Source organism: Pan troglodytes, chromosome 8, assembly GCF_028858775.2.
Source record: "Pan troglodytes isolate AG18354 chromosome 8, NHGRI_mPanTro3-v2.0_pri, whole genome shotgun sequence".
In the NCBI taxonomy this organism is placed as follows: Eukaryota; Metazoa; Chordata; class Mammalia; order Primates; family Hominidae; genus Pan; species Pan troglodytes.
Genome location: NC_072406.2, coordinates 59,402,974 through 59,425,390, shown reverse-complemented (window position 1 = coordinate 59,425,390; position 22,417 = coordinate 59,402,974). Strand labels below are relative to the sequence as shown.

The window sequence follows — 22,417 nt, the reverse complement described above, 5'->3', positions numbered from 1 at the left end:
CAGAGCTCCAGATGAGAGGTGATGGAGGGCTGGGCAAGGTTTTTTGCCATGATAGAGATGGACAGAGGAGGAACAGCTGTCAGGACTTGGTGACACAGAGAAAGATGGGGACTTTGGAAAAGCACAGCATGGGGGTCGAGAGATGGCAGCTCTGGGCCTGGCACTCAGGAAGTGCCAGAAGGGATTCCCTTTTCAAAAAACATCCCACTACCCAACTCCACCCCCAGAACAGCCTGAGTACAGCTCGGGCGCAATCATGGAGGCAGCTGGTGTGGATGCCATGCCCCATTGGGGTGGTCAGGTGGGGGTGCATGGCAGCTGGGGGAAGGGGTCAAGATAGCTGACGGGTTCCATGTAGGGGTCCCCTGAGCCTTGCTAGCTGCCTGAGTCCAGTGTTGAGGCACACTGAACTCTAGACAGAGGAAGGGGAAATGTAAGCCACCCCTCCCAGGGTACTGCATGGACAACATGGTCCACACAATGGTCCTAGAGATATCAAGTCCTCATCCCCCAACCCCATGACTACATGGCAAAGGGGCTTTGCAGGTGTGATTAAGTTAATGATCTTGAGATGGGGGTGGTGGTTATCCTGGATTATCTGATGAGCCTCATAGAGAAACGCCACACTCTGAGATGAATTCAGAAGTCCTTTATTAGCCGGCAACCGAGAGACGGCTAGTGCTCAAAATTCTCTCGGCCCTGAAGAAAGGGCTAGATTTTCTTTTATACTTTGGTTTAGAAAGGGGAGCAGGAGCCTAGCTGAAGCACTCTTACAGAAGCAAAACAGGCAAAAAGTTAAAAGACAAATGGTTACAGGAAAACAAACAGTTCCAGGTGCAGGGGTTTTAAATCCATCACAAGGCGATAGATGCGGGGGCTTTGGGTACCATCAACCGGACACAAATGTGGGGGCTTAGGGTACTATCAACTGGGCAAATTCCTGGGAACTGCGGATATAGCTTGCCACAGTATCTTATCCATTAATTGCATTCTTTGATGTGCTGGGAGTCAGCTTGCACAAGTTAAGTCCTTGAGGAAGGGGGGTGGGTAAGGGGCTGCAAGTGAAGGAGCCAAAATGGAGTTTGTCTGGCTCTCTCAGCTAAGGGACAGTCAATTCAGGTTAAAACAAGGTAGGGTATCACACTTACAAGAGGGAGGCAGAAAGAGTTGATGTGAAATGACCTGGAGTGGGAGAGGTTAGAAAAGGCTCTGCTGCCGGCTTTGAAGACAAAGGAAAGGGCCACTAGCTAGCAGCCTCTAGGAGCTGGAAACGCTGGGAAACAGCTCCCTTGCCTCCAGAAGGCACAGGCCCTGCCAACCCAGTTTAGATTCCCGACCCCCCGAACTGTGAGATAACATGCGTGTGGCTTAAACTACTCAATCTGTGGTACTTTGTTGCAGGGGCAACAACAAACATACAGATATCTAACTCAGACCCGAGGCCTTGGGTGGGACCCAGGCCCCATTTCCTGAGACACCTGCCCCCACAGCGACCTGGGGTAAGCAGAAGTGGGGGAGGATTCTCCAGACACCCCAGACTGTCTCCAAGTAGAGCGGAGATCTCGCCAGTTAAGCGCACAGCTGAGGACAGTTACTGGGTGAAGTGGCCTGGGTCTCCGCCTTCTCATGCCCCCACCGCCCAGACGCTAGAAGGGGAGTGGCTGCGGCCTCTGCACCCTGGCGCTGAGGGCTCCCAGACCCGGCCCAGTGGGGCACCCCAGTTCACCACCCTCCTCGCCTTAGGTGAGCCAAAGCCCAGGCAGGGTGGAGCCTCACGCACACTGACTGCCCCCTAGGACAGGCACAGGTGACGCGGGGGTGTGGGACCCAGGCTATGACTCTGGACATAACCTTCAAGGCTGTAAAACGAGAAGGTCCATCCCCCCAAAACACGCACTCCCCCACAACCACCCCCTCCCCACCCCCCCACCCCCCACACACACACTCCCCTGCACCACAGATACACACATTCCTTTCGCTCCCCACTCAGACGCCTCGAGGCCTCGGCGGGGGAACCATAGGGGCGCGACCAGGGCGCGCCGAGGGGTGACCAGAGAGGACGCGCAGCTACCTTACTCCCGCCTTTCCCGCAAGGCGCGTTCGCCAGCCTGGACTAGTGGGCACGGGCCCTGCGTTCTAATAATCACCATAATAATAGGCGCTGGGCGTACAGAGGGGACCCAGGCGACGCTGGCCTCCATCCGATAACCACCGTAACAGGGGCTGGGCCGCGCCGCTCCTCCGCTCTAAGTGCTCTTTACATGCTTCTTAAGTTACCGGCAGGCCAGCCGCCCTTACGAGAGCCCCTCACGGACATTAACCCAATTGAGAAGACTGAACCCAGCATACGGACGTTAAGTTGTCCCAAATCGCAGGGCTGGCGAGTGAGGAGCCTGAATTGGAACCCAGGAGCTTCTGGAACCCGCTCCAGAATTGCGCTCTCGACCGGTTTGTCCGCGGAGAGCGAACGGGTGCGCGAGCGCCGCATCCCTGCCCAAGGCCATCAGGCAGGCAGCGCTGGGGCCCGGGACCCGCGCGGAGACTCCACCCCGGGATCCGGGAAGGCTCCCCCGAGCCGGGGTCGGAGCTGCGGCTGGAGGGGCCTCGGCTTAAGGAGGATCTGGGAGGGCGGGGGCTCAGTCCTGGCCACCAGGTGTGAGGGGTCGGGTGCGGAGCCCTGTGTCAGACGCGGCGGTGAAGGCTGTAGCCCTGCTCTCCGGGATGAGGGTGGTACTCTCACCCCACCCTGCCCCAAGCCGCAGGGAGCCCCTGGCGCCCCTGGCGCCCCTGGCACTGGCGCCCGGGACCCGCCCTGGCTGGAGCCCTGCGGTTTCCGGGAGCTCACGGTCGGCTCTGCGCCCCTCCACCTCCGGGCCTGGGCCTGGGCCAGGGACGGGCTGGGGCGGGACTGCGGCCTCGGGGCGCTGGGTCCCTGCCCCTGCCATGCACTGCGCGGCTCCCCGCGCCGCAACTGGGCACCAGCAGCACCACGGACCGCCCCTGCGCTCGCCCGACGGCGCCCCGCGGCGCTTTAAGAGCCGGCCTGGCAGCCCAGCCCCAGCCGCCCAGACCGGCGAGACCAGCCTGCGGGAGCAGCCCCATGGCGGGTAAGCGAGCCTCGCCTCCCCAGCCCAGCCCCAGCCCCTCTGCGACCCTTCCAGCACTTGCCTCCGCCCCGCCGCCCCCGCTGGGGTGCAGCGCCTGCCCTGCCCGGCCTCGGCGCGCTCTTGGAGGGGCACTGGGATGGAGTAGACGCTGAGGCCCGCTCTTCGCGGTCAGTTGCGGCTTAGGAGGTGTGGGGGGTCCGGCCTTCTCACCACCCCACCCAGTGCAGATCCCTGAGACCTGAATGCCCCGCGGCCGCACGTCACCCTAAGGGAGGCACCTTTTTGGCCCGCCCCAGGTGGCCAGCGGTTGGAACCCAGCGTCTGAGCACCCCCGGGGCGAAGCCTCCTAGGTCCCGCAAATGCGGACGTGTGAGGGCCAGCAGCAAAGGTGCCTTGCCCCCTCTTCCTCCCCACTTCCTCCACCGCGTCGCACCAACTCCCCTAAGCGTGTGCTCACCTTGATAGAGGGCTAGGGGAGGGAGCGGGTGTTAGAGAAGAGTCCAGCCTTGCAGCAGGTTCCAGGGCCCCAGAGGGTAGAGGTTTGATTGCAGACCAGGGGAAAGGTACCTTTCAGGGCTTTCCTTAACTGACTGCGTCCACACCCCAGCTCCCCTCCTGGCCTCAACAGGAGCCCAGGGGATATGGAGGTTCTGGTGAGGGCAGGTTTGATTTCTACTCAGAAGCGCAAGGAAATGGCTTCTTTAAGCCAGAATCCCAAGGGCAGGGCCAGCTGTTTTCCAAGGAAAACTAGAAGGTTCTGCCCAGGGCTCTCAGACCCTGGGGTAAACGGCTTCTCCTCTGAGAGCTGGCGGAACCTAGCCAGCAGCATCCCTCCCGGAACCCATCCCCAGCAGGCCTGCTCCTATCACTCCTGAGATCAAACCCAGAGGCAGGGTTGCTGCCCTAGTTCTGCCCCAGCAGGCCAGGGCTGTGAGGGAGAGTGGCTTTCCCAGGCAGGCATCACAGTACTGGTGGTCTCTGCCCCCAGAGCAGCTGGCCCTGGTGATTGGGGGCACCATCGGGGGGCTGCTGCTGCTGCTGTTGATCGGGGCAAGCTGCTGTCTGTGGAGAAGGTTCTGTGCCACCCTCACCTATGAGGAGCTGCCTGGGACACCAGCCATGGCCACCGCAGCTGCCTCCAGTGGGCAGCGGGACAGGCCCTGCCAGCCGCATGCTAGGACCCAACTGAGCAGGTGAGGCAGGATGTGGGGCCAAGTGCGCCCCTGGAATTTCCCTCAGGGTGGGGTCGAAAAGGAAAGTTCTGTTTATGGGGGTGCCTCTTCTATGCTGCTTCGGTGCTGGGAGCTATCACAAAGAAACCCCAGAAACCTCACATCAGCTATTAGGCAGGTGTTATGAAACCCATGTTCCAGGTGAGGAATCTGAGGCTCAGTGCACATAAGCAACAGGTCCAGAGAACACAATTAGTAAGTGGCAGAACAGGAATCCAAACCCAGACTGGCTGACACTGTCAGGGGCTGTGTTCCTTCTCCAAATCCCACTGCTGTGTGTGTGTGTGTGTGTGTGTGTGTGTGTGTGTGTGTGTGTGTGTGTGTGTATGTTGCCTGGTATGGGCCCAGAAAATGGTGCCCTGGCCTCCTCCTGGCTCCCGATGGCTTTTCTTCCTCCAGCCCCTGGTGCTCAACCGTCCTCCAACCCCTGGTGCTCAGCCGTCCTGGCTGAGCGCTCTGAGACCACACCATTCACTTGCCACCTACATGTTGTTTCCCTGACTCTGGACAGGCCACCAGCTGTGCCATTCGTGGTGCCCCCAACCCTTCAAGGCCGAGATTGGGTGCCCCTGCACAGTGGAGAGTGGGCCGATGCCCCATGGGACCCCTGCCCGGCATCAGAGCTGCTGCCTCACACCCCCAGCGGCGGCCTTGGTGAGTGTCCTTGCCAGGGCTGCCCAGAGGTCAGGGTCTGCTCGGGTAGCCCCATCTGCTTTCACCAGCTTGGCTCCGGAACACAACCTGAACCAGCCAGGGATGCCAGGGACCACCCAGGGACCACTCTTTCTGGATGCTTTCATTTATGAAGTGCTTGCTGCACCCCATGAGGGTGAGATATGGCCTTGGGTGCTGATTTGGAGTGAGACGTCACCATGACTCTGAGGGGGAGGAATTATCACCCCATTTTACATAGTCTTAACTGAGGCTGTAAGCAACAGATTGGAATTGGAACCCAGGCACGCCATGTACAGAACTTGTGCTGGGTCCCACTCTAGGATGATGGGTTGGTTGACCAAGAGGACAGAATGGTAGGGGCTGCAAACACAGCTTTCTGCCACCTCTTTGCCCTGAAGATCTACCAAGAGACCATCACAGGAACCACCCAATAATCACCTTGGCCCTTCTAATTTGAAGAGGAAGAAGAAAGGCAATGTTTTATCGCTGAGTCATTCCCTAGATGCCATGGAAGGGGGCTAGGCCAGGTGATGGGCACTGTGTCCTTGAAACAGGTCCTGACCTCCAAGGATGGGGGCCAATCCCAGGGGGCAGGACTCTGCTGGATCCCCAGCCTGGCCATGCAATGCCTTCATGGTGAGAAGGCTTCTTGGAGGAGCTGCACCAGAGAGAGGGGATGTGTTTAGCCTGGTGAGGAGAGTGGGGCAGATGTGGTCAGGCTAGCTGAGGCTCAGCAGAGACAGATGGGCCAGGATGGGGATGGGTGCCCAGAGCTTGCCACTGTCTCCCATGCCCCTGCCTTCCTCTGGCCTGCCAGCCCTCCCACCCTCTGTTATAGGAGATGCATGTATGCTGGGGGCCATCAACCCAGAGCTGTACAAGTTCCCAGAGGACAAAAGTGAGACCGACTTCCCCGACGGCTGCCTGGGGCGGCTGTGGTTCTCGGTGGAATACGAGCAGGAGGCTGAGCGGCTGCTGGTGGGCTTGATCAAGGCACAGCACCTGCAAGCCCCCTCGGAGACCTGCAGCCCCCTGGTGAAGCTCTACCTGCTGCCTGATGAGCGGCGCTTCCTCCAATCCAAGACCAAACGCAAAACCTCCAACCCGCAGTTTGACGAGCACTTCATCTTTCAGGTACAGCCTCTGGAGCAGGCAGGGTCTGGTGCCCTCCGCGTTGCTGGGAAGGTGCAGACCTACAGGAGAGCCCAGCCTCCTGTACCAGCCAGGACTCTGCAGCCCCCGGGACCCTTGATGCCACCAGCTCTGCTTTACCTAGTCTGCTAGTTTAAGGCCTATAGGAGCTGATCCCTGATAGAGGGGCAGGGGAGAGATTTGGTGAGTGGTGACCAGAAGCCTGGGCTTCCCTGTCCTGACTGCCTGGAGGAGAGTGGGTGAAAACACAATTTTAGAGCAACTACTGAATGCCAGGCCCTGGCCTATGGGGCTCAGGGGAATTATCCCAAAGGCCTGAAGCACTATGGGGTTTCCGGGAAGTTTATCCAAGGAAGGCAAAATACAGGCCTCAGCGTGAGTGCAGGAGCTTCCTGTGCTGTCAGAGGCCAGCGCGGGGCCCGAGTGCCCTCACAGGGTAGGTGTGGTACCTTGCTGCACTCTGGGCTGGCCGGCTCAGGCTCTGGAGGTGGAGAGTCTGTTGGGGCACCGAGCCAGTTTCACAGGGGCCTGGGAGCCTTAGCAGGTGACTGGGGGCCCTTAGGGGAAGGAGTCATCGAGACCTGCCAAGAGGCCTTGGACAAACATGTTCTCAAGAGCTGGGTGGCAAGCTAGCGAAGAGGTGAGGTTCAGCCAGTCAGCTTTCAGGAGGAGTGTGACTGCGGAGGCCAGGGCCATCACTTGTGCCTTCCGCCCTGGCTGAGAGCTGGGAAGAGGGGTGCCATCGGGCCTGGTCCCGGGCCGTCTTTCTGAGGCCAGGGCTGTGAGAATTCACAGGTGAATCGCTCTTCTCAAGACATCAGAATCCAAGGCTGCAGCCTTGCTGACGTGCGACACGTCATGCTTGCAGGCTAATTTTTCTTAGCTCATCACTTCCCCACTCTATCTCGCCCCAGCTTGATCCAGTCCCTCTGTGGAAAAGGGAGAAGGGGAAAGAAAAGAAAATCAATATTAATGGGCCATCTGCTGTAGGACAGACACTGTGATTGGGGTTTTACAACCAGAGAGGAAGACCCATGATCCCCATTTCACAGGCGAGGAGGCCAAATCTCAGGGAGGGGAGGGCTGGCATGCCCAGCTCTGACAGCAGAGACAGGCCGGTGCCCCGGGCTCCTGGGCCTTTGCTACAGTGCAGGGTGGTGGCGGGGCCACACTCACCGTGCAGCCATGTCACTTGGTGCTCCGGTTAAACGGCAGATTCCAATTCATGGGTCTGGGCTGGGGCCCAAGATCCTGCATTTCTAACAGGGCTCCAAGTGGTGGCGGACGCTACAGGTCCTCGGACCACACTCTGTGTAGCAAGGTCCTGGCACCTACCCCCACTTTCCAGGGGTACACGGCTCTGCTGCTGAGAAGGGTCCCCTGAAAATGCCTGGGTTTGGGGGATGTGGGTCCCTGGTTGAGACACCCGTTCCCAAAAGCACCCATGTCCAGAATAATGAGTCACACCATCCCATCCCCTACCCCCACGCCTGACTCTGGCTGCTGTCCTTGTCCCCCACAGGTGTCCAGCAAGACCGTCACCCAGAGGGTGCTGAAGTTCTCCATCTACCACGTGGACAGGCAGAGGAAGCACCAGCTCCTGGGCCAGGTGCTCTTCCCCTTGAAGAATGAGACCCTGGTGGGGGACTGCCGGCGTGTCATCTGGAGAGACCTGGAGGCCGAGAGCCTGGAGGTATGGTCGAGGTCACCATGCCTATGCCACTGAGCATCAGCTGGCAGGTGTGCACAGGGCCCAGCACCTGCTGGCAGCATCAGCCCTCAGCATCCTGCACACCACCCTACAACAGTGACTCAGGGAGGAGGGCCCAGGCCCCAAGCAGCATGGGACAGGTGGGAACGGACCTGCCCCTGGGCAGGGAGGGCCTGCTTGAGGTCCTGTTGTCACACTGGCCATCAGACCCCCTGGAGCAACCTGAAATATCCACATTTGGATTCTTATCTAGGTTAGACAGCTATGAGAGATGACACCACAAATGGTCCAGCCCAGGGAAATGTTTCCCCCAGCCCACCACCCCCAGGAAGGCCCCAGCTGGCTCAGACCTGGGTGTGACTCCTTAGCTCTGGTCCACAGGACTGCACAAGCCCCTTAAACTCTCCAGACCACAGTTGCCCCATCCTTAAAATGGCAGTGGAACTCAAAGGGGACCATGCGGGTGTGTCGCATGGACCGCTAGGAGGAAGCGGGAGGCTCTCTGGGGGTTCTGTGACCCCTTCAGCACTTGCCAGAGTAACAGGGTGGGGTGCTTCCATCTTGGCCTCCCCAGCCCCCCTCGGAGTTTGGCGACCTCCAGTTCTGCCTCAGCTACAACGACTACCTGAGCCGCCTGACGGTGGTTGTGCTGCGTGCCAGGGGCCTCCGGCTCCAGGAGGACAGGGGCATTGTCAGTGAGTTCCTCCCTTTCTTCCTGGGGAAGGTCCCACCCACCAAGCTTACAGCCTGGGGCTACAGTCCAACCTCACCCCTGACCATCCAGTTTCTGCTTGCGTACACCTATCATGGAGCGCTCACTACCTCACAAGACGTGCTGTCCCTCAGTCGACAGTTCTGGTGCAGGAAGCCTCTTCCTGTGTTGAACCCAAAGCTGCATCTCCTTGGCCTCCCCTACTGAGGGTTCTAACCCAGCCGCAATACCAGGCCCTGCCCCTCCTGTTTCCCAAGGCAGCATCTTGGCTCTTTGAACTGTCCTGCCTGCCTCCACCTCCACCTTTCCATCAGCGGCATGGGTCCAGTTCCTCCAGGGTGAGGCCCGCACCTCCCTCCCCACAGGGGAAGAGCCCCCAACTCAATGGGCACTGATGCTTGGCCTCCCAGAATACAGGAGCTTCAGAAGGGGAGGCCTTGGTTCACCCCACATGTCCCACCCCATTTGGGCTCACCCCACACATCCCACCCATCCCAGTGAGGTGGTGGTGGTCAGCCACCTGTTTGTGTTCACATCTGGGGTCACCGTAAGCCAGGCAGGATCCAGACCTTCCACTGTGACTCTGACCCTCACCCACCAAATCTTAGCCCTCTGTACAAGGTGTTTAAGCGGCCCCAGGGGGCCTGGGGGCCCAGTGAGCAGCCTCCCAACAGGGAGGGACAGGCTTGTGGTGCCAGGCTCTGGTAAACCAGGGCCTGCAGGAGCCGTGGGTACTTTCCTGATGCAAAGAGGAAGGAAAAGGAAGGGAGCGGAGCCCCGCCTGGGCCGCAGGGCAGTGCACTCCTCAGCCGGCTTCCTCTGGTCACGCCGGCGGGCCGCAGCACTGTGTGAGGGGTGGGGCCCTGGCACCTAGCTTGGGCACGTGCCCTCCTAGCCGGACCTCCCACAGGCAGGGGCTCTGCTCCCACCTGCCTCTGCCAGCCCACTAGTGCTCACCGTTCCCTAGGTGTGTTTGTCAAAGTGTCTCTGATGAACCACAACAAGTTTGTCAAGTGCAAGAAGACTTCAGCTGTGCTGGGCTCCATCAACCCTGTGTACAATGAGACCTTCAGCTTCAAGGCCGATGCCACCGAGCTGGATACCGCTAGCCTCAGCCTGACTGTGGTGCAGAACATGGAAGGGGACAGTAAGGCCACACCCTACCCTGGGCTGCTGGGATGGGGACCACGAGGGGCTGCCGAGTGTTCAGGCAGAGTGAGTGCCTCCTGTCCTGACCTCAGAAGGAGCTGTACGAGCTCCCTCCCTGGTTAAGGAAACTAGTGCTCAGAAAGGCTGAAATACTTGCCCAAGGCCTGGGTTTCAGGCCCAGCTTTAGTCCAGTTGAGCTCTGTCTGTGGCACCCTAGAAACAGGTTAAGCAGCCGGGCATGCTGGCTCACATCTGTAATCCCAGCACCTTGGGAGGCCAAGGTGGGTGGATCACTTGAGCTCAGGAGTTCAAGACCAGCCTGGCCAACATGGTGAAACGCTCATCTCTACTAAAAATACAATAATTAGCTGGGTGTGGTGGCACACCCCTGTAATCCCAGCTACTTGGGAGGTTGAGGCGGGAGGATCTCTTGAACCCAGGAGGCGAGGCTGCTGAATCTGTCAAAAAAAAAAAAAAAGGGCCGGGCACGGTGGCTCACACCTGTAATCCCAGCACTTTGGGAGGCCGAGGTAGGCAGATCACGAGGTCAGGAGATCGAGACCATCCTGGCTAACACAGTGAAAACACATCTCTACTAAAAATACAAAAAATTAGCTGGGTGTGGTGGCTGGCGCCTGTAGTCCCAGCTACTTGGGAGGCTGAGGCAGGAGAATGGCATGAGCCTGGGAGGCGGAGCTTGCAGTGAGCAGAGATGCACCACTGCATTCCAGCCTGGGCGACAGAGCGAGACTTCGTCTCAAAAAAAAAAAAAAAAAAAAAAGAGGTTGGCTGGGTGCGGTGGCTCACGCCTACAATCCTAGCACTTTGGGAGACCGAGAGGGGTGGATCACGAGGTCAAGAGATCAAGACCATCCTGGCCAACATAGTAAAATTCCGTCTGTACTAAAAATACAAAAGTTAGCTAGGCGTGGTGGTGCACGCCTGTAATAATACAAAAGTTAGCTAGGCGTGGTGGTGCACGCCTGTAGGCCTAACTACTCGGGAGGCTGAAGCAGAAGAATCGCTTGAACCCGGGAGGCAGAGGTTGCAGTGAGCCAAGATCGTGCAACTGCACTCCAGCCTGTCCACAGAGCAAGACTCTGTCAAAAAAAAAAAAAGAAAAGAAAAAGAAAGAGGTTAAGCAATGGCCTCTGCTGCCCTCTCCTGGAGCAAATCACCCGAGAGAGTGGGAGGGACCAGGCCTGCCACCAGCCCAGGGACCTGGTGCTCTGACCTTCCTCGTGCCCTCCAGATGAGCCTTTGGGGTTCTGGGCGAGTTCTGTCAGCCAGCTCCCACACTGCCCCACACCCCAGCACCCACTGCCACTCTGGGGAAACAGAGCCATCAGGCCGTGGCTGGCCACATGGCCCGGACTTAAGACCCTTCTCCACGGTGGCCAGTGAACGTTACTGCTGAATGTACTCTCGGATGGCCGAGGCCTTCTTTCTAGAGGGGCCCTTTCCTCCCTCAGCTCTTTGGCATAAGGTAGACTTAATACGGCCCCACAGAAGGGTGTGGGGCAGAGCTGGTGGCCCTCAAGGAGAGAGTCTTTCAGGGCTCTCCTTCCTCCCAATCTCCCAGGGGGAGAAGCAGCCCTTCCAGCTGCAGAGCAAAGGCAGGGCCCCTTTGGGGGCCGTCAGCTCCCACTCAGAGAGGAGGGGAGTTGCTACTTCCTCCTGGGGAGGAGGAGGGAGGAAAGGAGGTCACTGGGGACGTGGCTTCTGTGCTCAGGAGCACACCGGTGCTCTCCCTCCCCTGCAGAGAGCCAGCAGCTGGGCCGAGTGGTGGTGGGCCCCTACATGTACACCCGCGGCAGAGAGCTGGAGCACTGGGACGAGATGCTCAGCAAGCCCAAGGAGCTGGTGAAGCGCTGGCATGCGCTCTGCCGCACCACGGAGCCCTGACCCTTCGCCCAGCACCGCGGTTCCGCTTTGGGAGCCGACCATCCTCGCAGTCGCACGTGACAGCCACAGCCACACGCATGGACGTTTCATCCAACAGCTCCCCGAGCTGCCAGGCCAGCCCGAGCCAGGAGGACGTGAGTGCTGATATGCAGGAGAGAAGAGGGGACAAAGAAGCCCTGGCCCGGTCAGCGGCTCTGGCCATACAGCCTTCCGACACACTCCCTCCTCCTTACCTGCGGGGCTGCCTGGGCTCGGAATCCCGGCTCCTGGTCCTCACAGCCCTGATTTGGACCAGAATCTCAGGTGCTCAGAAGAAAGATCCTGTTTAGTGATGACCCAGCTCTACCTGCTGAATGGACCTGCAGGGTAAACTTGGGTGCCTCCATCTGGGAAAGCTGATGATGTGTTCATGCAGTCGATGACCCTCACTGCTTTTTCAGCCAGGGTTTCTCTGCCTTCTGCCTGGCAGAGAAAACACACTGCTATGGGGAAAATCACAGGGAGGGCGCTGTGACCAGCGCACTCAGGCACCAAGTGTCAGCATGGCTCACTGTGCTGGGTGAAGGCCTCCCTGAGCATTAGGTCCTCCACGGGGCTGTGTCAAATGCCCTCCCACATTGTATCAAGTCTGCCCATGGCCCACCCTCCCCACAGTCCAAAACCACACAGCCCTGGTTCTCCAGCTGTTCTGCTGCTGTTTCTGTGCTCTCCCTGATTAAGAGCATTCAGTTCCTGGGCTCTCCCTTTGAGCAGGAAATGGTGAAAGCATGTGGCTATGGTATAGCCCACAGGGCTGAGATTGCTGTGTTGCAGTATTGATGTAAAATTTGTTAAGAAGGAAGTACCCACAAGTCACTGCCATCAACTCCCCAGAAGTTGCACTCAAGCTAGTGAGCAGCCCTTGTGCTTGTCACAGTTACTGTAACAGGTAGTGTGTATTTGCACCTGGCATCGTGCAGCCTGCACGTCAACACGTTGTTTTGCGTAACTAGAACAGCACATGGAACCACTATCTCTTTCTCTTTTTTCCTTCTTTTTCTTTTTATTTTATTTTATTTTATTTTTTTGAGACGGAGTTTCCCTCTTATCACCCAGGCTGGAGTGCAATGGCGTGATCTCGGCTCACTGCACCCTCCACCTCCCAGGTTCAAGCGATTCTCCTGCCTCAGCCTCCCAAGTAGCTGGGATTACTGGCGCCCGCCACCATGCCTGGCTAATTTTTTTTATTTTTAGTAGAGACAGAATTTTACCATGTTGGCTAGGCTGGTCTCAAATTCCTGGCCTCAGGTGATCCACCTGCCTCAGCCTCCCAAAGTGCTGGCATTACAGGCATGAGTCACCGCACCCAGCCCGACCAGTATCTTTTTCTTATGCAGTGAAACAACTTTAGCAAAAGAGGCAATGAATGTTATACTGAGTTTCTACCTCTTTAACTCCACCTCCAATTTCTGTCAATCTACAAATACAAGTGTCGCCTCGCAGTGTTTCGTATGGACAGAATATCTTGTGTTTGCTTTTTGTCACTTATTTCACTTGCACATTTTCTTTTGTTTGTTTGTTTGTTTTTTGAGATGGAGTCTCGCTCTGTCGCCCAGGCTGGAGTGCGGTGGCGTGATCTAGGCTTACTGCAAGCTCCGCCTCCCGGGTTTACTTACGCCACTGTCCTGCCTCAGCCTCCGGAGTAGCTGGGACTACAGGCATCTGCCACCACGCCCTGCTAATTTTTTGTATTTTCAAGTAGAGACGGGGTTTCACTGTGTTAGCCAGGATGGTCTCGATCTCCTGACCTCATGAACTACCCGCCTCGGCCTCCCAAAGTGCTGGGATTACAGGCGTGAGCCACCACGCCCGGCCCACTTGCACATTTTCAAAGTAGTCCACAAAGCTGTAGTTTCTAATAGCTTCATAGCTCACATGTAATAGGGGTTCTCTGTGTGTTTATAGAGCAGGCTACTACAGTGGAACTGTTTCTGTTTCATCTGACATCTGGATAGATGCCAGCCACCCCCACATTCCAAGGTGAGATTTCTGACTAGCAGTGACTTTTCTAGGGCCGCTTGGAGAAGTTGATAAGTATCCTTTTCTGCAGGACAGAGTAGACTGGTATCTCTGACTCATCCCTGAAAAATCTAAATGGCAAGAGACCAGCTGGCTCTCTGCTCTGATGGGGAGGAGGTTGTTGTTTGGGCTGTTCTCTACAGACATAGTCAGGGCAAAAAGCATATGCATGCTTCCCATGGACCAGAGAGACCTGGCCTGGGTTGTCTCAAATCCTGTCCACAAGGCAATTCCAGAAGAAAGAAGAAGCCCTTTACATTTCCATAAAACACTTTAGAATCAGCTAGTCAATTTCCACAAAATAAAGTGCTAGAATTTGATTGGATTTAATTGATTATGTAGAACAATTTGGGGGCCATTTGACATCATTAAAACATTCAATCTTCCTATTCATTAATGTGGTATATCTCTTCACTTTAAGTCTTTTGTATGTTTCTCAGAACTATTTTTGTGGTTTTCAGTAAAGTGTTCTTGCACATCCTTCAATAGATTTATTCTTAGACGTTTTATATTTGTTTATGGCTAGTATATACAGATTCTGTTGCTACAAAACTATGTTGACCTTGTTATCCAGTGAGAGGCCTTGTGACATTCATTTAAATTATAATAATTTGCAGATTATTTTTGTATAATCATGTCCTCTGTGAATGACATTTTATTTCTTCCTTTCTTAATGTTTATGCCTTATTTAGCTCTTGCCAAACTGCAGTGGCTGAGCAATTGGACAAGATAAAGAAATAAAAGTGATCCAGATCATAAAGAAAGAAGTAAAACTATATCTGCACATGACATAATCTTGTCTATGGAAAATCCTAAGGAATCCACACACAAAAAAACTACTAGAGCTAATAAGTTTGGCAAGGTTGCAAGATATAAAATTGGTATACAAATTGCAGTGGCTAGGACCTCCAGCAGAATGCTGACTATAAGTAGTGATAGTGGGTATTCTTGTCTCATCCTCAATCTCAGGGGTGGTGGGTGTGGCATGTGGAGAGTTGTCAATATTCACCATGAAGTTTGATGGTTATTATAGGATTTTTAATGTACTCATTAACATATATTCTCAAACTGTTAAAAAGATTTTTTTAATTACAAATGAGGTTAAATTTCTCTCAAATACTTATTCTGCACCTTTTGAAATAATTTTATTTTTCTCCTTTATTCTTTGGATGTGATGACTTATACTAATTGACTGTTGAATGTCAAACCAAACTTAACATTCTTGTAATAGAAACCAGCAGGGTGTGTACGCGTTTGTGTGTGTGTGCAGGTTTATACACATAAACACAATAATACTTGGACTTATTTATTTAAAATTTAGATTTATTAGAGGGAGCATGGCCATAAAATAAAATAAAATAAAATTTAGATTTAAGTTGAGCTCAGTGGCTCACATCTATTATCCCCGCACTTTGGAAGGCCAAGGCAGGTAGATTGTCTAAGCTCAGGAATTTGAGACCAACGTGGTGAAACTCGGTCTCTAAAAAACCACAAAAATTAGCCAGGTATGGTGTCACATGCCTGTTGTCCCAGCTACTTGGAGGGCTGGGGCAGGAGTATTGCATGAGCCCGGGAGGTTAAGGCTGAAGTGAGTCATGTTCACGCCACTGCACTACAGCCTGGATAACAAAGCGAGACTCTGTCTCCAAAAATAAAATAAGTAAATAAATAAATAAATAAATAAAATTTAGATCAATTTGCTGTTATATTTTTATATAAACTATGTTTATGACATAAGTATAAACAAAAAAATAAAATAAGTAAATAAATAAATAAAATTTAGATTAATTTGCTGTTATATTTTTATATAAGCTAAGTTTATGACAGACTTTCCTATAATATTCTTATCATAATGTTCTTGCACTTGAAAGAATGCGCATTCTGCAGTTGTGTGCAGGTGTTATGTGTATTTCAACTGGGTCCAGTTTGTTAATCAGGTTGGTCAAATTATCTACATCTTTACTGATATTTTTGTCTGTTTTTCTATAAATTACTGAGAGAGGATAAAGCCTGCCACTGTTATTATGAATTTGTTTATTTCTCCTTTGAGTTTTGTTAATTTTTGTTTTATGCATTTAGAGGTTGTGTTATTAGGCTCATACCCATTTAAAATTGACGTTTTCTGGTAGAGTGAACCCTTTATTATGTGAAATGGCTTTCTCTACCACTCACAATGGTATTTTTTTCACTTTCCCCCTTATTTTTGAATTTTCAATGTTCTTATAATGATGTCATGTCTCTTGAATAGAGTTGTTTTAATCAAGTCTGTCAAATTTTGTCTTTTGTGTATTTCGTGAATTTACATTTATTGTAATTACTGATATAGTTGTGTTCATAAATACCATCTTACTATTTGTTTCCATTTGTCTTACCCATTTTTGTTTTTATTTTTTTCTTTTCTGTTGCTTTCTTTCTGATTATTTTTTTAATTCCGTTTCCCCCCCTACCATTGGTTCTACTTACACATTCTTTTATAATTTCTTTAGTGGTTTCCTCCACAGATTACAACTTCTGTACATTATTATAATCTAATACAAATTTTACTTTTTATTGTTTCCCAGACAATGCTATGATCTCACAATACTCAATCTCTATTTACCTCCATTCTACTCTTGCATGTATATTATTATTACTCATTTTAATTTCACATGTATTTTACACCTAATGAGACATTATTATTATTGCTATGTGCAGTCAATATTCATTTGTATTCACCCACATATTCACTCTGTTTTTTTTTTTATTATTTCCTGCATTTCTGTGATTCTATCATAGATCAGTTTTCTTCTACCTGAAGAATTCCCTTTAGTATTTTTTGTGTATGCACGTCTGCTGGCAGCAAATTTTCTCAGGTTTTTTTGTGGTTTTTTGTTTGCTTGTTTTTGAGACAGGGTCTCACTCTGTCGCCCAGGCTGGAGTGCAGTGGCATGATCATGGTTCACTGTAGCCTCAACCTCCTAGGTTCAAGCAGTCCTCCCACCTCAGCCTCCCGAGTAGCGGGACTACAGGCAGGCACCACCATACCTGGCTAATTCTTTTGTATTTTTTGTAGAGAGGGGATTTCACCATGTTGCTCAGGCTGGTCTCAAACTCCAGAGCTCAAACAGTCTGCCTGCTTTGACCTCCCAAAGGACTGGGATTACAGGCCACCTCACCCAGCCTTTCTCAGTTTTTGAATAGAAACATCTATTTCAAATTCATTTTTAAGTATATTTTGTGAATATAGGATTACAGGTTGACACTTTTTTCTTTGGGGAACTTCAGAATGGCACTCCATTATCTTCTCACTTCCATCATTTCTGTTGACAAGTGATTTTCAGTGCTATTGTTTCTCCTTTGAGAGTAATGTGTCAGTAACGTGCGCTGGCTCACGCCCGTCATCCCAGCACCCTTGAGCCCAGGAGTTCAAAACCAGCCCAGGCAACAGAGCAAGATCCCCCCCCTCTACAAAAGAAAACGACAGGAGGGAGGCAGGAAGGAGGAGAGAGGGAGGGAGGGGAAAAGAAAAAAGAAAAGAAGAAATGTGTCCCTCCTACCTGCCTCTAGCTGCTTTTAATGTTTTTTCCTTGTCTTTCATTTGCAGCAGTTTAAGTATAGTGTGCCTGGGTCGGGTGTGGTGGCTCACGCCTGTAATCCCAGCACTTTGGGAGGCCAAGGCCAGTGGATCACCTGAGGTCAGAAGTTCAAGACCAACCTGGCCAACATGGTGAAACCCCGTCTCCACTAAAAAATCCAAAAATTAGCCAGGCATGGTGGCGCGTGCCTGTAATCCCAGCTATTCGGGAGACTGAGGCAGGAGAATCGCTTGACCTTGGGGAGGCGGAGGTTGCAGTGAGCTGAGATCGCGCACCACCGTACTCCAGCCTGGGTGACAAAGAAAAACTCCGTCTCAAAAAATAATAATAAAAAAAAGTATAGTGTGCCTGGATGCAGTTTTGTTTTTATTTATCCTGCTTGGGGATCATAAAGCTTTATCAGTTTTGGAAAGTTCTCAGCCTATATTTATTTAACTGTTCCTTCTGCCCCATCTTCCTCCCTTCTAAGACTCCAGTTACATATGTGTTAGGCCTGTTCACCACTTCCCACAAGTATCTTATGTTCTTTGCTGTATTTTCCATACTCTTTGTCTCTGTTCTTCAGCTTAGAGTTTTTATTCTGTCCTATATTACAGTTCAAAGAATGTTCCTTCTGCTAAATCTAATTGTAGTTAACCCATATGCTAAGTAGTTAATTTCAATTATTGTATTTTTAAGTTTTAAATTTCCATTTCATTCTTTCTTATAGATTCCAGTTCTTTGATGAAAGTCTCTATTCCACCCATCAAGTCTGTGTCTGATAACACCAATATCTGGGTCATTAGTGGCTCTGTTTTGTTGTGTCTGTTTTCCCCTCCTTCCTGTTTTGTGGTGTGTTTGATCACTTATTGTTGAATGCTAACCACTATAATAAATTTTAGTGGCTCCAGGAAACATTATCTGAAAACAATGTCTGTCTCAAGGGAGGGTTTACCATGTCATCTGATAGACAGAGTGGGAAGATTTTACCTTAATCCAATGGTACCGAACTGACTAGAGTCTATGTTGCAGTTTTTGAAAGGCTTCATCTCCATCTCTGGTTTGCCCGTCTATCTAGAGTGTGGTCCTCCAAGGATTCCAACTGAGTGTCTGATGTGATTATTAGGCTTCTTTTCCTTGGTGGGTCCTGAACTCCAACTTTTATCTCATTAATATGACACTGCCAAAACCTGCTGCTTTTCGTAGCCTTTCTGCATAGCTTAACTCAGCAGATGCCTCAAGGGGAAAGTGTTCCTTTTCTGTGTCTCCCTTCTACATGATATCTCGGCCCCTTCAGTTCCAGCTGCCTTGACAACCTCAGTCTCCATTTCTTGTCTCTCCAGCTGAAGACTCTGCTGCCTTTGCTGCCTCTTAGCTATGGCCGTCTGCCCAAATGCTCGGCCTCTTAGCTAAAATCAGCACGTTTCCTGAAGGGAAAAGTAGTTCACAGAGGGCCAGCTTGCCTCCTTGTGTTTTTCTTCTTTTGAGATTATGACCCTTCAAATGTTTGTTAACTGGGAAGCTTTCCAAAAACTTTTTAAAAAAATTTTCTGTGTTTTATTCAGCCTTTCCAGTTGTTCTTGGAATGAGTGTTGGTCTGCCTCAAGCAGAAAAAAAATTCTCAGAATTCTTTTCTCAGAAAAAGGATTCTCAGCAGAGAGTGATTTTATACAGGGAATGGGATTAAACAATTCTTGGGAAAGCTGGTGAAGCCAACGAGGGAACAGTTACTTTTATCAGTGTGCAATTTTTTTTGCTATAATGGTGCATAACAACTAATCACAACATGTCAATGCCATACTTAAATAAGCACTCATTTCTAACACATCTGTGGGTTGGCTGGAGGTGGTCTGAGCTAGGGTAGGCAACTCACTTTTTTTTTTTTTTTTTAGGGTTTCACTCTTGTTGCCCAGGCTGGAGTGCAGTGGCGCCATCTCAGCTCACTGCAACCTCCGCCTCCCAGGTTCAAGTGATTCTCCTGCCTCAGTCTCCTGAGTAGCTGGGATTACAGGCATGCGCTACCACGCCCGGCTAATTTTGTCTGCCTTCCTTCCTTTCTTTCCTTTCTTTCTTTCAACGGAGTTTTGCTCTTGTTGCCCAGGCTGGAGTGCAATGGCGTGATCTCGGCTCACCGCAACCTCTGCCTCCCGGGTTCAAGCGATTCTCCTGCCTCAGCCTCCCAAGTAGCTGGGATTACAGGCATGTGCCACCACACCCGGCTACTTTTGTATTTTTAGTAGAAACGGGGTTTCTCCATGTTGGCCAGGCTGATCTCAAACTCCCGACCTCAGGTAATCCGCCTGCCTCGGGCTCCCAAAGTGCTGAGATTACAGGCGTGAGCCACTGCGCCAGGCCTAATTTTGTATTTTTTAGTAGAAACGGGGGTTTCTCCATGTTGGTCAGGCTCGTCTCGAACTCCGGACCTCAGGTGATCTGCCTGTCTCGGCCTCCCAAAGTGCTGGGATTACAGGTGTGAGCCACTGCGCCGGGCCTGGCAACTCACTTTCAAGCTGGCTGGGCTTGGCTCCTCACATTTGTGCATTCTGAACACAGGCTGCAGGGATAGCTGCTACCCCCAGGGAAAGCTCTTTTCATGGTGAAGGCAGAAGCATAAAAAGGCAAGCTGCATTGTGCAGATGCATATCTGTGTCTCTCCTTATGTTGCGTCATCCAATATCCCATTGGCCAAAGCACGTCACATAGCCAAGCTCCAAATCAAGGGTCAGAGAAGTAAATGATATCTTTTTCCCGAGGGGAACTGCAACACTACAGGGCAATGGACACAGCCACAGGGAGGGGTGAAGAATTCAGGTGGACAATGCAATGAACCATGCTGTTGTTTCCTGGAGCTGGGATCTTCAGGAATCTGTGCTTGGCTGTGCCCATCCAGTCACCAAGGAGGAACCCCCCTACTGCAGAGCTGCTTTTGGGCCTCGATGCCATTGTTGCCAAACTGACATTCCATGATGAAAATGGACTGTAATTTGTACAGCTATTTGCCAGTTACGTTTTTTCTATTTTGCACTGTGGAAATCTTTGCCCAAATTACTGCAAGAGTCTCGAGCATCCTGCTGTCATAAGTGCAGAGTCAAAGGAAGAAAACGATGATTTTTTAAACCATCTTTCTGCTTTCTAGTCTCACCTGAGTGCCTCACATTTGGCAGAATCAACCTGGAATCCTGCTCATAAGACTATCAGGGAAATATAATTCCCAGACTTCCATTTCCAGAAAAATGTAATAAATACTTTTAAAGGGGATGGAGATGGTACCGTGTGCTAATCCCACTCTGAGACAAACCTGGGTCACAGGAACCATAGGCAAGATGTCTGCAGTAGAAGGGGACCTCGAAGTACTCAAGTACTTGGCTCACAACAGCACTATTCACATAAAGCCTGGCCTGCCCCTTGGTGACCTCCTTCCCTTACGCCTCTAGACTCTACTAGGTGATCAGAAATCCCTGCAAGCTAGTTGGGGAGGGAAGAGTGAACGTGAAAAATGGAGAGGAAACACTGCTACCCGCCCAATGCCCGGAGCCAAATGCAAGCCTGGGCCAGGCTTGGGGGAGGAATCAAGAGGAAGCTTAAACTTAAAATGAAATCGAAAGTTTAGACTCCTACATGGGATTGGACATTTTAAATGCTGAACAGAGCCTATTTTTATAGCTAGAAGTTACAGGACACATTTTTGGTTAACTGAGAATGATCCAAAAATCATGTGAATTTTGTGATCCAGAAAGTCACAGAACATGCCCTAGATTTTATCCCAGGGGCAGGGAGGAGTGACCTGCAGAGCAAGTTTGAATTGGTAAATAGAAAACAAGAATAAAATAGTTTGCTGTTTACATTCCATAAGCCTGGCTCTTTCAACATCATGGGTATATTTCTTGGTTGAATTTAGTATGCCACTATGACGCCGGATTGTGATATTTGCCTAGGATGTTTTGTCCTAATATTTAGTATGGAATTATTTGCCCAAATCACCTGCCCCTCTCCACTTGTAGCTTTATTTCAAGAGGTATGTTTCTCAAAGTGGAGTGACTGCCAGAGTGGGAGAAAGGAGCTAGCCCTTACCGCTGTAGTAGGTCTTTGTACATCAGCTTGGTAAATCTGCAAAGCCCCCCCACTTCCCCCCTCCCCCCCAACCCCCCCTTCCTCCCTCCCCCCCAACCCCCCCCCCCAGGAGCCTTCCCCACGTGTGGACAAGAGAGATGGGAGGATCCGGGAGGATGTGCTGTTTCTCAGGGTCCCACAGCTAGAAGGTGATGGAGCTAGAATTTAAATCAGATTCCAAATGTCTAAAAATACTGTCATTATCACATATTACCAGAGACACCTCAAAAAAGACAGAGACGCCCTGCAGGGCCGCAACATTCCCGCAGCCTGGTAGAGTCTGCTGGGGGCCCCATGCCTGTGAGAGCCGTTCCTGCCGCTGCAGCACCGGGGAGGCTGTACATTCAACGAGTCCTTCCTCCCTTCTTTCATTCCATTCCTGCCTTCCTTCCTCCCTTCCCCCTCCGCTCCTTCCCCTAGACCTTCCTTCCGCCCTCCCTACCCCCCACACGTCTCTCCCTACCATCCTTCTTTCTGTATGAATTATCTGTTCATCTCCATTGCTGCAGTACCGTCTGGCAAATGATCTGCTTGGATGCTCCCGGCTTTTTGAGAATCGGCTGGCATCAGGGTGCTGACTGACAAACATCCCGGGGTCTGGGCACTGTGGGGACGGAGCCTGCAGACGGCGGTGTCCCCGCTAGGAGAGCCGTGGGGACGTGATTAACAGGTCAGGCCGGGCCGCGAGGTGGCGGAGGGGCCGCGCTTGCGGGCGTGGGGCGCTGGCAGAGCGCGATCCGCGGCCTGTGGCCCGCAGCCGGACCCGAGCGGCAGCCTCCCGCAGCGTGTCTCCAGCGCCCTCTACTGTTCAGCATCCTCCCTGCCGCGAGGGGAGCCGCGGAAGGGGATTCTGGCTGTGACCGCAGAGCAGGTATTAAAGGATGGATTTGGAGGTGCGAGGCCATACATTGACAACCGGTATACCATGCGTCCCAAAACCTTCCCTTGTGTCCCCTTCCAAACACTACCTCTCCCTCCCCACCAAAATAACCAACGACCTGATTTTTATGGCAAACACTGCTTTTACCACCTAACCATGCAACTTCTCTCTC

The 22,417-nt window shown here is 52.1% G+C and overlaps 1 protein-coding gene and 1 long non-coding RNA gene across 4 annotated transcripts; one reads left to right on the top strand and one right to left on the bottom strand.

The window, feature by feature from the left end:
- Positions 1 to 2,133: 2,133 nt before the first annotated feature.
- On the top strand, positions 2,134 to 15,964 carry LOC747327 (synaptotagmin-15). 3 transcript variants are annotated; one of them, XM_001156614.8, is made up of 8 exons: positions 2,134 to 3,107; positions 4,096 to 4,300; positions 4,851 to 4,993; positions 5,853 to 6,148; positions 7,689 to 7,859; positions 8,452 to 8,572; positions 9,557 to 9,736; positions 11,501 to 15,964. In XM_001156614.8, exons 1-8 carry the CDS (start codon positions 3,101 to 3,103, stop codon positions 11,641 to 11,643), a joined length of 1,266 nt encoding a protein of 421 aa, XP_001156614.2. In that variant the 5' UTR covers positions 2,134 to 3,100; the 3' UTR covers positions 11,644 to 15,964. The 3 variants fall into 3 exon arrangements, with proteins under 3 accessions (XP_001156614.2, XP_009456697.4, XP_054516082.1); XM_009458422.5 differs by lacking the exon at positions 4,096 to 4,300; XM_054660107.2 differs by lacking the exons at positions 4,096 to 4,300; positions 9,557 to 9,736; positions 11,501 to 15,964 and having other exon boundaries at positions 2,149 to 3,107; positions 8,452 to 9,546.
- On the bottom strand, positions 6,125 to 22,147 carry LOC129136182 (uncharacterized). The gene is made up of 2 exons (XR_008537528.2): positions 21,829 to 22,147; positions 6,125 to 7,095 (listed from the first exon to the last, which is right to left on the bottom strand). It is a non-coding gene; the product is annotated as an uncharacterized LOC129136182 (long non-coding RNA).
- Positions 22,148 to 22,417: the final 270 nt, after the last annotated feature.

Bases quoted from the DNA above. Each gene is read 5' to 3' on its own strand.
- LOC747327 (XM_009458422.5), top strand. From the start codon at position 2,722: ATGAGGGTGGTACTCTCACCCCACCCTGCCCCAAGCCGCAGGGAGCCC. The intron at 6,149-7,688 runs GTACAGCCTCTG...TGTCCCCCACAG, and splicing joins ACGAGCACTTCATCTTTCAG to GTGTCCAGCAAGACCGTCAC. The intron at 9,737-11,500 runs GTAAGGCCACAC...CCTCCCCTGCAG, and splicing joins GCAGAACATGGAAGGGGACA to AGAGCCAGCAGCTGGGCCGA.